This window comes from Trichosurus vulpecula, chromosome 7 (genome assembly GCF_011100635.1).
Source record: "Trichosurus vulpecula isolate mTriVul1 chromosome 7, mTriVul1.pri, whole genome shotgun sequence".
NCBI classification, from domain to species: domain Eukaryota; kingdom Metazoa; phylum Chordata; class Mammalia; order Diprotodontia; family Phalangeridae; genus Trichosurus; species Trichosurus vulpecula.
This window is the reverse complement of record NC_050579.1, coordinates 63,228,342-63,246,622: the sequence shown is the minus strand read 5'-3', so window position 1 is coordinate 63,246,622 and position 18,281 is coordinate 63,228,342. Positions and strand designations below refer to the sequence as shown.

The 18,281-nt window shown below is 38.7% G+C and overlaps 1 protein-coding gene across 1 annotated transcript in view; it reads right to left on the bottom strand.

Moving 5' to 3' along the window:
* The window catches only part of VAV3 (vav guanine nucleotide exchange factor 3), a 309,997-nt gene that overhangs the window by 57,344 nt on the left and 234,372 nt on the right, over positions 1–18,281 (bottom strand). Inside the window, 1 exon segment of the mRNA XM_036768194.1 lies at positions 11,061–11,197. Within this exon segment, the coding sequence (XP_036624089.1) occupies positions 11,061–11,197 (137 nt within the window).

The window sequence follows — 18,281 nt, the reverse complement described above, 5'->3', positions numbered from 1 at the left end:
TCTGTATCACAGAAAGGTAGGTGGTGCAGTGGATAGAGGGCTGGGCCTGAAGTAAGGAAGACTCATCTTCCTGAGTTCAGATCCAGCTTTAGATACCTACTAGCTGGGTGAGCCTGGGCAAGTCACTTGACCTTGTTTGCCTCAGTTTCCCCATCTGTAAAATGAGCTGGAGAAGGAAATGGCGAATCAGTCCAGTATCTTTGCCAAGAAAACCTCAAATGGGGTCATGAAGAGTCGGACAAAACCGAAAAACGACTCAATGACAAAAATATCAGAGAAGTGGTTAGTCATAAATGGGTAACTCAGAGAAGATAATTCAAAGCAAGGCCCATTTGCCTGAGAAATACATTGAATTTGTTTGGGATTACAAAATGTAACGGGTATTTGTTGTTTTGGTGTCAACAGTACTACCTAGAAAGATATTGTTGTCATCATCACCAACGCTAGCATTTGTATAGAGCCCTTTAAAGTTTGCAAAATGCCTTACAAATATTATTTCATTTTTATCCTCACAACAACCCTCAGAGGTAGGTGCTATTGCTATTGTTAATATACAGATCAGTAAACTGAGTCAGACCAAAGTTAGGTGACTTGCCCAATGCCAAACAGCTAGTAGGTGATTGAGGCCAGTTTTGAAGTTGGGTCTTCCTGACTTCAGGTCTAATACTCTATCTACTGAACCACCTAGCTGCCTAAAGTATGAACTGTATTGCATTAAAAAAATGCCCAAGCCATAAAAATCTGAACCAGAATGCCAGATTATGTAATTTATTTATTTTTCTTTTTTTTTTAAACTAGGAAGTCTTTTCCTTATACGGGCATTAGAGAAACCCAGTATACTAGAGAGTATATTATCCAAAAAGACCGAAAGGCAAGAAGTGGGGCAAAATACATCAAAAAATGCATGTGTGACTATAAAAGGAGCTGGTTTGGTCATGTAGCAAAAGCAAAGAATAACTATGGTCAAATATTTTATTGGGTATCCATGAAATAGAATAAGACCAAGAGGAAGGCTTCCAGAACATTGGGAAGGTCCTCTATGAAGATTTACAAGATAATGTGGATGCAAATCACACAGTATGTCAATCATGGAATTTTGGAGCTGGAAGAAAGTTCAGCAGCCCTCCAGGTCAATCCATTCCCAAAAGGAATTCATATTATAAAATATATTAAAAGTGGTCATCTAATCTTTATTTAAAGATTTCCAATGAAGAAAAATCCAACCCTACTACATCTCAAGGCATCAGATTCCACTTCTGAATAGATTTACTTATTAAAAAGTTGTTTCCGACATCCAGCTTAAATTCACCACTTTTCAACTTTTATCCACTGTTTCCAGTTAATGTGGGACAAAATACAAATTCAATCCTGTCTGATGGTCTTTCAAATACTTCAAGAACTCCCCCTGGGTCTTCAGGTCAAATATCCCCAGTTCCTTCAAATAGTCCCCATATAACATGTACTCAAGGCCCTGCACCTTTCTGGTCAGCCCCCTAAGGATGCTGTGCAGCTTCTCAGTGAGTTGTGTCCAGATTTGCACACAAAATTCTAGATGTTATGGTATGACCAGGAAATAGTGCAGAGGAACTATACCCCTTTTCCTGGAACCTAAGTATCTCATAATGCAGTCCAAGATTATATTATGTTAAGCTGCTGGTTCATATTGAGTATGTAATCTGTTAACACCCCCAGATTGCTTTCCAATTGCCATCTAATCACACTACCACCACGTATGAATTGATTTCAATGTGTACGGGGTGGGGTGGGTGGGGTTTACTCAACTGAATGGAATCACAGATTTGATGAAGGATTGATGCCAGTTTATAAGAGTAGTGCTCATCTTTTGCTGTCAACTCTGAGTTTTCTTATTTTTGCTTCTTCAATTCATTTTACAATGCAATACAATAAACATTTTTAAGTGCCTATTCTGTGCCAGGCACTGTGCTAAGTGCTGGTGATAAAAAAAAAAAAGATAGTGCCTGCCCTCAAGGAGGTTATAATCTAAGGAGGGAAGATAACACACAAATGGAAGCTGAAGGGGGCCGGGGGAGAGAAAGGGTATCCAGAGCTGGGGTATGATGACAATGGAGTCCAATCCAAAGCTTCTAAGTGGTGCGGAATGAGGAGTTGGCTGAGCTTCGGAGCTCTCTCTAAATGGAGGCTAGGGAGTGGCTTTTTGCTCCAGCCATCACCCCTCCAAGCAGGAGGGCAGCCCTCTTTCCATTGCACAAGAACCCCATTATATTCTTCACCGAAGTTCTTCAATTCTCCCTACATTTCTGAGCCTTTCCTTATTACTGTAGTGACTTTGCTTTTGCACAGGATAAAGGATATTTACCTCTCTGAGGAAGGAAGAGAATAATCTTAACCTTATTGCAGAGCAAAAAGGCAGGCCTCATTTATGTCCTTGTACTGTCACAATTTATCTATTTCACATTCAACTTGTTTATTGGTATCCTTGGTTACTTGTAGGTGAGATGACTTGAATTTTTCTAAGGAAGAGCCAGAAATGACCTAAATTGTTCCCACAAAGGAAGAGAGAAAAGAGGAGGGAGGGGTGAAGATGATGGAGCTGTACTTTGCTCATGTGGGTTGTCTATGTCCACATGGGTCTTTCTTGATGTGCCTTGCTAGGAGGCATAAACAGCTATCTCTAGAGTCTCCTTCACTAACCTTTCTGTAAAGGAGGCTTTGATTCTTGCCAGGAGTCAAGCAAGAGGTTGGGGTCAGTAGCTAACCACACTCTGTTCTCCTTGGGAGTGGGGACAAGGCTAAAATTTTATGTATCCACCCCATCTAAATATTGTTAGTTTAGGGGAAATCATTTTTAGGTTCAAACTACCACTATATGATAGCTATCACTTAATGATGAATTCCCTAAACTAGTATATATCCAAAGCGGACTACTTTCCCACAAAATGCTATTCCTATAATGAGCACATGTAATAAATAGCCAAACCCATTTATCCGAGCTGATAGCAAATGCAAATCAGAGAGCATACAAATCAGACTATATTCCAAACAATACACAGAGTAAATGATCTCTGTCAGTGAGAACAAGACAAGACAGAGACAGACAGAGAAGAGAGAGACAGAGGGATACAGAGAAGAGACAGAGAAGAGAGAGACAGAGGGATAGGCAGATGAGACAGAAAGAGAGAGATAGAAACAGAGCGAGAGTCTAAGATCTTACCCAAGGGGAAATTCCTTGAAGTATCTAGTGTAACAGACTGGGAACAGTAACATGATTGAGGTGCTGGCTGACCTCTTACCAGAGTCTTTCTCTGAAATTATGGATGTTCCCTTTCAAAGCTGGAAGCCAGAAGACAGCATTTCTTTTCTAGCAAGCTCTCACCAACTCTGCTTCTTTTTTACAGGACTATCTCCACTCAAGAGGAGAGTCATGCAAATGGGCTTTGAGTCACAAGTTACATTCGGCCTACAGAGAACTTTAGCGTTGTGAGAGGGGTCAGAACTTATCTTGTCCAAACCCCTCATTTTATAAATAAGGCAACTAAAGTCTAGAGAAGGAGAGTTGCCCAACCAAGGTTGTATCAGTTGTAAGTGGCATAGCTAGGATTTGAATCCAGGTCTTCTCACAGCAAAACAATGTTCTTCCTACTTCACCACAATATCTCTCTGCAAAGAACATGGATTCTAAGCACTTGGGTTACAAACTAATAGCATCATTTGAAAGTATTCAGTTTTTTTTTTTACCTATGCCATGTCTGACAGGGATTACAACAGGCTGTTGTACTCCATAGTCAAAGATGCCAGTAGGGAAACTGGGATGTAGGCAAAGTTGTCATCCTTAGTCTCACTTTCTTGTTTTTCTATCTTGCCTTAATTTCTATCAAGATATCCTTTCCAATACCTAAATATTTAAGTAACATATTATGAAGAGAACAATTGTTTCCATTCTAACAGAACAATTAGTATCATAATCCAGTCAGGCAAAGATCTTTTAAAATGTTAAAATCTCCATTTATAACAGGATAACATGGAGAAAAACAAAGTACTGATTTATAAAAGCAAGCATGAAAATGAAAAAAAAGTTCAACTGGAGCTTCAAGTCAGAATATTAAAGGTCCTTCCTTGTAAGATACATCTTTTTTTTTTTTAAGGAAACAAACTTTCTTACAAGAATTCTGTGCTGTGGTAAATAAAGACTCTTGGCAAGGGAAGCTAACACAATAATAGTTAGCCATCCAATCAAGACCATCTTCCTTTGGGTTCAGATTTTCACTGATGTTGAATTCAATACCATGCTGCCTTTGAGGAAGCCTGACAGACGTATGTCTTGTAGGCTCTAATTTTATGTATGCTTTATGAGCATAAAGGATGCTTTTATTTTTTCTATAAAAAGTCTTCTAGGTTCTCCCAAAACCCCTCCCAATGTCTATTTTTTTAATTCTTTTTTTTTTGAGGGGGGAGGTAGGGCAATTAGGGTTGCCCAAGGTCACAGATCTAGTAAGTGAGTTAAGTGTCTGAGGTCGGATTTGAACTCAGGTCCTCCTGACTGCAGGGCCAGTGCTCTACTCACTGTGCCACCTAGCTGCCCCTCTCAATGTCTGTTTTTAATCTTTTATCTCCAATTCCATATCACGGGGGCAATGGGACAAAAAGTACTTTTTGGTTAATTACAATTCAAGAATACAACTTCTAGAAAGAACAAAGGTATTCCAAGAAGACTAAATTACCTTTCTAAAAATTAAAAAATAGATATAATTATCAAATATTTTATAAAACTCCACAGATATTTTATAACAACCTCCTAGAGGCTGTCTCTTCTAACTAGTAGAGTTGGATTGGAACACCAGCAGTCGATAGACCTAGAGTCTACTGTATGACTTGGCAAAGTAGATGAGGTTCCATTATTATGAGAAGAGAGTAAGACAATTTTCCACCTGTTCATCTAGTTGCCACAACAAATAGATCTCTGAGCTCGGGGTCAGGAAGACCTGAGTTCGAATTCGACCTCAGATACCTCCTAGCTATATGATTCTGGCCAAATGACTTAAGCTTTTTTTGCCTTTGTTTCTCCAACTGTAAAACTGAGATAATAATAACACCTATTTCCCATGGTTGTTTTGAGGATCAAAATAGACAATGTTTGTAAAGCACTTAGCACGGTGCCTGGCACATAATATGTTAAATAAATATTTGTTTCCTCCCTTCCTGTTTAATCTAAGGATATGCTCCATAAATGAGTGAGAATAGTTCATTGAAGAGACAGTTGTAGGAGACAATCGTTACAAATAATGAGAGAAAGAACAGTTAGTTACAAAGACAGCTCCTTGGGGAAAAGATCAGCTTTGTAAAAATTTGTCTTTTTAGGCTTAAAGGATTACCTATTTTTCTAGTCCATTTATTACTTTTATCGATGCTTGCTTCAATAGATCCATGATTTCACTGTCATAGGAATTCCTTCCACTGGCACAGAGGGAGACCCATTCACACTATTCTATATGTTTAATATGTTTCATGGGTCACCATGAAGATATATCACATCATGGCCAGCCTGCCAGCGATGAGTTTCTCCACACTTTATCGAAATAGTCTGGTGCCAGGACTGCTCTCAAAGTCTTAGGAGAATATGTCAGAAATTATATTCCCCTGGCATGGCTTTAGACAAACCAGGATCACATCCACACGAGGATGTGGCATCACAGTAGGATATCTAAGACTTGTATCATAGAAGATCATACCTATCTCTGTCTATCTAACTATCCATCTATGTATCTATCCTCTATCTATCTATCTATCTATTATCTAGATAGATACCCATCTCACCATATAGCTATATCTATAGAAATAGACATTCTACCATATATAAATAGCAATACTATTGTTACATAGCTAGATGTGTATGTATATTATATATATTATATAAATACACATAGTATGTATGTGTATTTGGAGTCATTTTTCAGTCATGTCCAATTGTTCATGAACCCATTTGAGGTTTTCTTGGTGAAGATATCAGTGTGGTTTGCCATTTCCTTCTCCAGCTAATTTTATAGATAAGGAAACTGAAGCAAACAGGATTACATGATTTGCCCAGCATCATGTAGGTCCTATGTGTTTGAAGTCAGATTGATCTCAGGTCTTCCTGACTCCAGACCCAGTACCCTATCCACTGAGCCATCTAGCTGCCACCAAGAGAACAGTAGTTGGTTGTAAGAAAAATACTGTTAAGCGCTACAAAAACGTGAGTGATTAAGAGGCAGAGTAGTATAGTGAAAGAACATTAGATAAACAATCAATGTTTGGAGTTCAAATCCTGACCATCCTATTCATTAACTGTATAACCATGAAAGTCCCCAAACCTCTCTCAGCCTTAGTTCTCTCATTTATAAATATCCTTTATACTAGTTTTCCCCTCCATATCATAACTTCCCCCATCACAGTTTCAATATACTGTGGGTCAGTATAAGAAATTAAATGGGAATTTTTTGGAAGTTTTGCAAAAGCCACAGACAACACACAAGAAGGCCAGCAGATGACACAGAAAAAGTTTAAAAACTTGTAAAAATGTAAAATATATGCATAGTATTATATAATAGCAACATATTTTATCTTTTAATACCATAATAATTCAAACTTCTTTGACAAGAAGTGAGAGCCAAACAATTTTACACAGATATTCCAGATTGCGGGAGCATCATGCCCCTAACCCACTCGATGTGGAAAGGATAACTATAGACACTTTACCAGATTCTTGTACGGAAAATGCTTTTAAATATTAAAGTACTATAGAAATGAGAGCTGCTATCATCATCATTATCATCACCATCATCATCATCACTACTTTACATTCCTCTTAAACTAAAGGTAGAAAAGTAAGCCTGATCATGCAGCAAAAGCATCTTGTTTGTTTTCATTGTATCTAGAGTAAATAAATCTAAAAGAAGACACTGAGCTACCAACAGGAACCCATGACTGTATAAAGTGGTTGTTTGTTTATGTGTCTGGTGTCTGATCAGCCTAGTGATCATGCGGGGGGGGGGGGGGGGGGGGGGGGGGGGGGGGGGGGGGGGGGGGGGGGGGGGTGGGGGGGGGGGGGGGGTGTGGGGGGGCGGTGGCCACGTCTTCAGGTGCAATTTTTGCATTATCTGCCCACTTCCCTGATTTCTATTATATCTTTTTTAAAAATATCTTCCCATCAGGTTACAAACAGGTACCAAAACTCCATTCTGTGATTTTGTTAAAAAAAAAAATTTAAGTCAACAGATTTCTGGTGATTCAAGAAACTACATGTAGAGAATGCTTCTGTGTAATAGTGATCCTCAGTAAAAACTGTGCTTTCCACCTGCAACTGGCAAAGTGCCCAAACCAGCAATTTCCTATTTTACATTCATTTTCCTTCAAAATTATTTTGTTTAGCTTTTAAGAGAGAGAGACAGAGACAGACAGAGAAAGAGAGAGACAGAGAGACGGGAGACAGGGAGACAGAGAGACGAGAAAGGGTGGGAGAGAAGGAAGGGAGGGAGGGGGGAGGGAGAGAGAGAGGCAGAGAGAAAGAGAGGCAGAAAGGAAAGGTAAGGTTCTCCAAACTCATTTCTTCAGTACCAAGTTTGAACAGAGTGCATTTTCGCAGTTCAAATGACAATACAGTCGTTTGAAAGAAATGATAATGAAAATGCAGAGACCACTCACTCCCATGGCATTAGAATTACTGTTGTTATAATAATGATACAGATTACACTAATAGCTATTCAAAGACAGTTGCTGAAAGGAGAATAATTTGTATTCTTTGGGCAGACAGAGTGTGGGAAACATGATAGGCTATAGGACAATGTAACTGCTGCTACACAGACTGTTTTGTTTTGTGGGAGGGTTTGTTGGGGGGGTTTTTGGGGGGGGGTGTAGAAGACTGCCTAGAAAGTATAGAAATCAGCAGCTTCATTAGAGTATTCTACCCTGACCTAAATCACTTCACTAGCAGAGAAATGTTTTGTTTTTGCTTTTCAGTCCTCCCCTTTCAAGGCTAAGATTACTTCTCAATTTATGCTAACGATCTGACTTATCTTGAAAGGCAACTTATCTTGAAAGGTTAGCTCCAAGACATAGCTGTATCAATTTGTTTTGGCCAAAGTCTTAAGGAAAGATTCCTGAATCTTTCTATCTCAATTGAGCAGTCAGGTCAAACTGATCTCAGCATTAGGGACTACCCTGAGCCATTCTCTTTTGGGAACGATAATAATCAGGCAATACCCTCAGTATTTTGCAGTATAATCACAGATTCACAGAATTTCAGAGGCAGACAGGAAGAACCTCAGAGATACTTCAGTGTGAGAAGGACAGACAGATGCATAGGATAGACTGAACAGACAAGTAATTAGATAGATAGATGAAAGATTAATAGACAGATACTGAAATGTTTATTAAATGCTTACTATGTGCCAGGCCCTGTGCTTAGCTCTAGTGATATAAATGCTGTTGTTGTTCAATCATTTCAGTCGTGTCCGACTCTCCATGAACCCACTTGGGGTTTTCTTGGCAAAGATACTAGAGTGGTTTGCAATTTCCTTCTGTAACTCATTTTACAGATGAGGAAACTGGAGCAAACAGGGTTAAGTGAGTTGCCCAGGGTCACACAGTGAGTAAGTTTCTGAGGCCACATTTGAACTCAGGTCTTCCTCACTCCAGGCCTGGCACTGTATCTACTGTACCACTGAGATGCCCAGTGATACAAATACAGGAAAGCAAAGCAATCTCTTGCCCTCAAGAGTTTTACATTTTAATAGGGGAAGGGAGTATATAAAGGGTAAGTGGAAAAGATGTGGTCTTACCAAGTTTTTTCTTGTCTAGTTCATTAATAACACAACTGCAATAAATCTACCAGAATTAGAAATAATAACAGTTAATTGTACAAATAAATAAATAATAGGAAGGTAGGAAGAAGTTTTATTCTCCCTCCTACATCCACTAACACTAGCCTTCTCCCTGTTCTCACATGAAACTCCACCTTCAATCTCCTAGTCTTAGCACCGAATTTACCACATGCCTGGAATGCAAACATTCTTTACTTTAACTCCTGAGTCTCTCTTTTCCTTTTAGACAAAGCTTAAGCATTACCTTCTATATGAAGTCTTTCTTAATTCTCCAAAATGCTAGTATCTTGTTTACCAAACTACCTTGTATTTAGCTACTAAATATACACACATACACACAATATACTGTATTTAATGCTATATAATACTATATATTTACATATGGATAGCATACTAGATATTGACATATGCACTTGTGTCCCCCATTAAAATGTAAGCCCCTTGAGACAAGATCGTTGCATTCTTTTTATTTGTATCCCCCTAGCAAAGTGCCTGGAACATAGTAGGCATTTTTAAAATGCTTGTTGATTGCTTAACTAATTTTATAAACCAGCTAAAACTCTATATTTAATGGAAATCAATATTTACTCCAAAGAACAAGAGGAAACAATTTCAAAAATACTACTTCAAACCAATATCCTCCTATATCATTACCAAGCACTCTGTGATTTCCTAGAAATACAAAATTGCTCCTATTCCTGGCTTTTGGAGAAGCAGCTCCAAAGACAGATGTGTCCTGGGTGCAGAGTGGGAGGTCATATTTCCATGTTTTCCAAATCAGAACATTTGTCTTTAAAACAATGCAAAAGCTACACTCACGGAAATCTGAAATCTGATATGAGCATTCAATCAAAGAGCCATCCTCTGTGACAAAGTGGCAGATACTGTCATGTGGTACAGGGTTGCTATGGAAACCACTCCATTTTAGCAGTCACCTTATACCTTACAAATATTCACAAATGGACAACATCCATCCTTTTTCTTCTTGGCCCTTATTGGACTTTAACTCATGCATAAGTCTAGCAACTTGTTTTGTCCTCCCCCCTTCTCCCCCTCCAAACTAATTCTAGGTCCTAGTCTAAAGTCAAAAGTAACCTTAGTAATCAAGACAGGTTTCAGCAACAGAAAGTCTCATAACTTGTCGTACTTTTCATACTCCATTTATTTCAGGAGGGATGACTATAGGTCCTTCTGAGAATTAGAGATAATGGGCACGGGGAACACTGACCCAAATATCACCATGACTATTACCACCCACCATCATCATCAAGCATTTATTATGTTTCTGGTATATGTCAGGAGCTGTACTAAATGCTATAGATACAAAGAGGGGGAGGGAGGAATGTCCTGGCCCTCAAGAAGGTCACATTCAAATTCTTTTTTTTTTTTCACATTCAAATTCTTAATGAATTTCGGACAACCAATGGGACAATGACAAGATATGAGAAAGTCTCTCCAAACTAAACTTACTCTTTTGCAAATTAGATCATCATTATTATTAGCCCTTTTTTCTTCTTGAAATTTATATTATTTTGTAATATCTCCTATATATTTTACACTTTCTCATTTGCTTACATTTCGTATCCCACAAGTAATGTGTGAACTCCTTGAAGGTCCGGGATATAATTTGTCGTCATGTCCCAGTAGGACAGTGCCCTACTCAGAATAGATATATAATAAATGTTTGTCACTTAGAACTAAAGCATATCCATAGCCCTTGCATGAAAAAATGAAGGTTATGCTTTCGGGTAACATGATGCATAATTTAATTTAATTTTGTATCTAGTTCTGTGATTTCATTGGCTTAAAATCCATCAACCAAAGCAGATCTGTAATTGTTCTGAAACTTATGGTCTTAGAGTTGCCTTGGGGCACTGAGAAGTTAAAATGGCTTGCTATATACTCGTTATACAGTCAGTATACTTCAGAGGCAGCACCTGATGTGAGGTCTTTCTGACTCGTAGCCTAACTCTCCAGCCTCTACTTCCTGCTGGCATTGCTGAAATTGTAGATATGACCTAAGGCACTGATACTGTTCAGGTTTCTGACAATCCATGCTATCAGATGCTCTGCCACTTGGACCCGGCTAAGAAGGACCTTTTGTGAATTATGCACAACTCTAAGGGATAAAAGCACACACAAGCTGTTTCTGAAACTGAGTCTTGTTTTTTCAAGTGGGTGTGACTCACCCAGTAGATCAGCAATTCATAATTCAGAGAGTACCTGCCAAAATAAGCTATGAGCATCTCCTCTCAAAAGCTCGACTGTATCCCCCATCTGGATGTGCAAAGGAGGTCCTTCTTGTTGTGGAGGTTGTGGGTTTCCAGTGTAATTCTTAATGACCTGCATCTTCGGTAGGCCTAGAATAAGAAAAACAAAGTCTTTCAAGGAATGAACTGAGAATGTGCAAAGTCTTAAACATGCTTTAAGAAAACAGAGCTATTATTCACATTAGAAGTTTAGACACATCTAATCCTAGGAAATCTCTGGAGTGACCACACTGGAATGCTTTACAACTTTCTCATTATTTAAGCCACTAATGAAATGCAACGCATCTCTGCCCACAACCTACATACAGAGTCCTACCCTCCCCTACCATCAATCTGTTTTTAGTTGAAGAAAATATTTCTCCTTTGGCTGATGCCTCCTTCACACAAACACATCACGTACAGTTTAATGGAAAAGAATCAATTTTTTCATCAACTCTATCCTTTCTGCCTATTACTTTCCTCCTGGGCACTGGCTGATTTCATCACTAAAGAGGTTCACCCCTTTCTGTGTATGTATCACATTGCCCAGGCTAAGGTCCATATCTTAAGGTTATCTTTGTAATTTGAACCAAAAATGTGATGGATGTATTGCTGTAACACTTAAGACATTTATATGGAGAAAGTCTTTGGGCCTGAATTTGAGCTTGTAAAATAATTCCAATAAAGGGTCATGTCCAAGACAATAGGATCCACAAGCATGCCATTATTCATATGACAAAACACTTAGGAAAAAAATATTTTTCTTTTTCTTTGTATTATCAGTTGCTAAATGCACACAACCTGGGAACTCAGTTCAATCTGTCATTTGCCGGAACAATGGTTTCCATCACATGTGCTCCCCCATATCAATATTTGCTGCCGGTGCTAGATCAGCATAGTGCTATTTTCACTTAAAGGTGAGACTTCTTCCTCCTAAGACATGATCTAATGATAAAGATGACATTTATTGCGCATTCGTGGACTTCAATCATTGTAACAGATTGTATCTTTTTTTTTTAAACTTCTGCCACTCAAATAAGGGATCACAATGATGACATAGCAGGCTGAAATGTTACACTAATAAATGAGGGAAGATAAATAGGCCCCAGTTCTTGGAATCTAAATATATAGAACAGCTTCAAAATCAGGTGAATTACTGCACCTCACAGACGAAGAAACCATTTAGTACTTGTGGTACTTGCCTTTTCCATTTCAGCAAGGTGGCACAATGGACAAAGTGTCAGACCTAGAGTCAGGAAGACTCATCTTAGTGAGTTCAAATCCTTCCTCAGACCCTTACTGTAAGCTGTGTGACCCTGGGCAAAACAATTAACCCTTTTTGCCTCAGTTTCCTCATTTGTAAAATGAGCTAGAGCAGGAAATGGCAAACCACTCCAGTATCTTTGCCAAGAAAACCCCAAATGAGGTCACAAAGAGTTGGACACAATCCAACAACTTGATTTTCAATAAGCGCCTAGAATGTTTTTTTTAGGTTCTGCAAAACAAGTACTATCATGCTACATACTGAATGGAGGCTAAAAGTGTGTAACTAGAACAATCTTTTATCCTTCTAATCAATCAACAGGAAAAAAGGCGGGGGGGGGGAGGGGGCGTGCAGGGGGGCTTCAAAGTAATGCCAACTAATTTTTAACTTTCACCCTAATTTTCTTATTTGAAGGTTAAAGGACAGTTACAGGCTGCTACAATCCTCCTTCTTGAACTGGGTCCCAAATGCAAAGGCCCAGAGGGGATGGCTTTAAGCCTACCTCTTTCTTAACTAAATGGAGTAAGGTGGGGCCCAGTATCTAACCTTATACAAACATTAAACTTTATCATCTTTTACCGAGAAAAACATCCACAAGAAAACTAAATGTGCAGAGATATTTATCAGTCTTATTTGCACTAAACTGTAAGCTCACCTCCTGGACTAGGAACCAAAACTCAAACTTTTCAGCAGTCTTTTAAGTATGGACTGAAATTTGAAATACAGGGAGTCCTAAAATTCTTAATGCAGAGTATCTGGGCCTCTGTCAACATGGGGTTGGATTATACATCTTTTGAGGCATATACCCCCGGAAGATATATAATTATAGGCAAAAATAGGGGCATGGAATAAGCAGGTATGGAATGATTGAGAGCTATATTTTTAGAGAGAATTCTCGAACCTTTGAAATCACAGAACTATTTAAGCACTTGAGTTTTAAAATGAGGGAATTAGAGAACCTCTGCGGTCCCTTCTGTGAGCAGTGAACTAAGACAACCCTAAAGTTTCTAATGGGAAATGGTCATGCCTTTCACAGAGATGGGAAGGAGGAGGATGAAGAGGAGGAAGAGGAAGAGGGTCAGCAAACTACAGTCAGTAAGGAAGAGGAGGAGGTGGAGGAAGAGGAGGAAGAAGAAGAGGAGGAAGAGGAGGAGGAGGAGGAATCATTTTTATATTGTCTCCTATATGCTGGTCACTATGCTAAGCACTTTACAAATATGATCTCATTTGATCCTCACAACAACCCTGTGAGGTAGGTGCCATTATTATCCACATTTTACAGGTAAGAAAATCGAGGCTGGGCTTAAGTGACTTGTCCAGGGTCAGACAGCTAGTGTCCTAGGCTGCATTTGAACTCATCTCTTCCTGACTGAAGGCCCATCATGGTACTATGGTGCCACCTCGCTGCCTCTGGAAAAAGTGAAGTCAAGGAAGGAAAATCAGGGATGGAAAAATTATGTGATTAATTTTAGATGTGTTAGGTCTGGGGTTCTGGCGAGACATCCAGATGGAGATGTCCTATAAGCAACTGCAGATATGGGTCTGGAGTTCAAAAGTCAGGTTAAACCTAGAGGTGGAAATTCAGAAATCATCTGAAGGCAGCATGATGTACAGTAAATCAAAACTAAGAATCAAGAATATTTGGGTTCAAATCCTGCCTCAGGTATTTACCAAATGTGACTCTGGCCAAGTAACAACCTTTCCAAACCCCAGTTTGCTAATTTGTAAAATAGGAATGATAAGAGGGAAAACCTCAAAAAAGTTCTTGAGGGAATTAAGTAAGATAATAAATACTTCGCAATTCTTAAAGTACTACATAATGGCGAACTATTATGATGATGATGATGATCTGCTCAAAGGTAGAAGCTGACAGTCTGTGAATAATAGCCATTGTCGAAAATTTAAAATGTTTCCCCTAAAATGCACCCCCCCACACACACACACACATTCAGTTCTTCATTAAAAGAATCATGCAGCAATTAGGTTGCTTGTAGGGTAAACAAAATTAACATTGACAAATGGAAAATTTTTTCCAAAAGAAGAAATTTGAAAGGTCTGGTTAAATTAAATGTCAAGTAGCCAAAGCATCAATATGATTGACAGCCTTATCTACTGCCACTGTTAGGGTTGAGAATAAACTCTGGTTTTTTAGGGCTAGATTTTTCTCTACCAAATAACTGCCCCTGCCTCTGCCCTACTCTTTCTCTGACCACCCCCATACCCCATTACCCCATTCTAGAATGGTCTGTTCATAGAATCTTTCAGGCTAGAAATTATCAGCTTCCCAGAGAAATAACATCTCCCTGCCTATATTAGAGATTAGGAAACAAATCAGACTCACCAGAGAGGGACAAGTGTCATAGACTTAAGGCAAGAAGGGATCCTTGCCCAAAATAGCCAATTCCACTCAGTTCTCCACTCAGGTTACAAATTGAAGGGTTTTTTGTTTGTTTCGTTTTGTTATTTGGTTGTTTTTTTTAAGAGAAAGTTAGGAAGTGAGAGAGTGGGATAGAACGGAGAATAGAAGGGGACTTTATCACAAATGCTTCATTGGGCATGCCCAGTATTTTCCTGCTGGCAATATTCTAGACAACCCAGCTTTAACTCTGTTGACCTCAGAAAGGTGTTTGTATAACATACAACTACTTTATGTTCATAAACACCTTCCTGGAATAAATCGAAATCAGCTCCTACAACATCTTGTCTGACTAATGATTTTTTAATGTACCTTTGTTTAGACTTTAAATTAGGTCTCTGAAGTGAAAGGCCAACACATTACTGACAGCCCACTTATCTAGCCAGCACCACTTTTCATCTAAGTTATTGCCACAAGAAAGCTTAACACATTAGGGGCAGAAATCTTCTGGATCATGCATAGATACCCATTTCTAACTTGGTGATCACTTACACATATTTAGCTCCTGCTAAGGAAGTAGAATGGTTGGAGTTAGGACACTCAATTCACTGCTTGTATATCTGGACAGAAATCTTCAGTGAAAAAGAGAGCCAACCCAAAAAGTAGGAAATATGCCCTAGACCAAGGGGTCAACAAACTACAGTCATTAAGCTGAGAAAGTGATTTGTTTTGTATGGCCTGAAGCTAAGAATGTTGGGGTTTTTTTCACACTTGTAATTAAATCAAAATAATTTAAATTAATCAAAATATGTTGTTTTGTTTTGTTTTACATTTACACATCCCACCATCTCAACTTTCTCTGTTTCTCTCTCCAACCGACTCTGGCAAAAGCTCCTTTATAAATCCTTGGCACTCAAATCTACAATAATCTGACCCAATCTGTTCATCCCTGAATGCCCTAACTTGAATTGATCTTCCTCAATGCATTGAGATTACATCAAAAAGACAAAGGTACTTCTATCAAGATGATAGGCTCAGAGTCTCCAATAGGAACGTTTTAGGATTAAGGAGACAATTAAAGTTTCAAACATAGCCTCATACTTAAAACTCATCAAGATGGCCAGGCTTTCCCATACTCTCTCCCAAGTTGAAAATTTATATTATCTTCAAATCACACCAGAGTTCTTCTCTTCATACTGGCCTTCATCCCCCATTCCAGATTCTCTCTGAGGACCTGGGAGGATAAGGACAGATATTTAAACCTGAATCCTCAGAAGTAGTGGACTTGCCAAGAGAGAGAAAATAGAGAGAAAAGACAAAACACTGGAGAACGTAAACATTTAGGGATTGGGGAATAGGGCTAGTGAGAGAGAAAGAAGAAGGTAGAAAAAAGTGAAGGTGGTCAACAGATAATAAAGAAGTCACTGGTGATGTTTGAGAGAACAGCCATCACTAGAGTGGTGTGGACTGAAGCCAGATTGCAAGGGATCAAGTAAGAACTAGATGGTGAGGAAGCATGGCTGTGATGTGTGGAAAACTTTTAAAAATACTTTGGAAATAATAGAGAAGCAAGAGACAGCACTGCAGCTTAATGGGGCAGAAGGGTCAAAAGAAGGTTTTGTTTAGAACAGGGAATATCTAAGCATTCCTGTAGGCAGATGGGAAGAAACCACTGTATTAATTTCAATTAGCATATCTATAAAAGAAGCAGGCAATAAACAAAGGACATGTTATCCTTTAGAATAAAAATGTAGCCCTTCTTTAGTAAACTTTTTCAACAATACATTTTCTAATTAATTTTTCCCCTGTTTTTTAGGTGCTAAATCAAAATTCTTGTTTCCAAATGACATGAACCAGATTTTTTAAAAATGTGTGGGTAGAATTGCTAACCTTGGTAATTAAAGGTTTACTTTTTCTTCATAGTATTCAAGTTTTGATATCTAGTATGTAAAAAAGCACAAAAATGTTCAAGAAAATTTTAGACTTTTTGGCACTACAGAAAGTTTATAAAATGATAACTACAACCCTCATAATTAAATAGACAAAATTTTAAGTAAATATCTTTTTTTCCCTTACACATGACTATCAATATGCTATATGTAGGTGAAATTTCACAGGAAAAACCTTGTTTTTAATGTGTAAAGTCACAAATATGTTCCATTAAAAATGACTAATAGTGACTAAGATGGTCCTTTTGGCTCACAAAGAATACACCAAAATCAGGTGCCTAGAGATGCTAAATACATCTTCCATATAACGAAATGTTGGGGCTTTTTTAAAGTTTTTACAGGCTCATCTTCATCCAAGAATTAGTTGAAGGAATGGGGAATGTTTAGCCTGGAGAAGAGAATACTTGGGTATGGGACATAAAACTGTCCACGTATCTAAAGGGTTATCATGGGGAATAAAGATTCATCTCGTTCTGCTTGGCCAGCTCTAAAAGGAAGTAGACAGAGGTTACAAGGAGGCAGTTTTCAGCCCAAGTTAAGGAAAAGCTTTGTAACAATTAGAGCTGTCCAAAAATGGAAACAAGCAGAAGTCAGTTCCCTGTCGTTCTCTGTGCTCATGAAAAGGCTGGATGGGTATGTGGTGGAGAAGTTGGCTATTTTGGGATGAGGTAAATATGTCATTTCTGGGATCTTCTGACTCAGCCAGTTTATGACATTCAGTCATTTTCAGTCACGTCCGATTCCACAACCATATAGGGTTTTCTTGGCAGAGATACTGAAGTGGTTTGCCATTTCCTTCTCCAGCTCATCTGACAGATGAGGAAACTGAGGCAAATGGGGTTAAGTGACTTGCCCAGGGTCACACAACCAGTAAGTGTCTGAGGCAAGACTTGAAGTCATGAAGGCAAGTCTTCCTGACTCCGGGTCGAATGCTCTACCCACTGCACCATCTAGCTGCCCTTCAGCCAATTTATGCTTCTACTGTTTTGCTACTATTCCAAGTTAAGTATTCTAGAGACAAGTTCTTAAAAATGATTCCTACAGGTTTTATTGCATCTTCTCCACCATCTCATATCCCATCTTCCTGTGTCTCTCATTTTTCTTTACATCTTTCTTTTCCCTAAATGTTCTCTTGCAGCAGAACTACTTAAATCATGAAGAGGAAGTATCTTCAGCAGCTATCCCCACATATCTCAACGTTTGGAGCCATGATATGAGGATTACAAGGTTAAGATTAAGGGCCTCGACTGTTGGTGGTCTGAACTGCCTGAATTTCTGTTGAATTTTCTTTTAGAAGAGGGAGAAGACCAACAACCAGCAATAATTATTGTTAATAATTAGTGTGACTAATTAAATTTTTAATAATTAAACAAATAATGGCATCAGAGACTTAGATCTGGAAAGGAGCCTAAAGGTCACCTAGTCCTTTGCTTTTACTTTACAGATGAGGAAATTGAGATCCAGAAAGGTTAAGTGAAGCTTTGTAGCTTGGTAGTATAATGGTTAGAATGTTGGACTTGGGAGTCAGGAAGACGTGAGTTCAAACCCCAAATCAGACACGTATTAGCTGTGTGACCTTGGACAAGTCACTTAACTTCCCTCAGTTTCCTCCTCTGTAAAATGGGT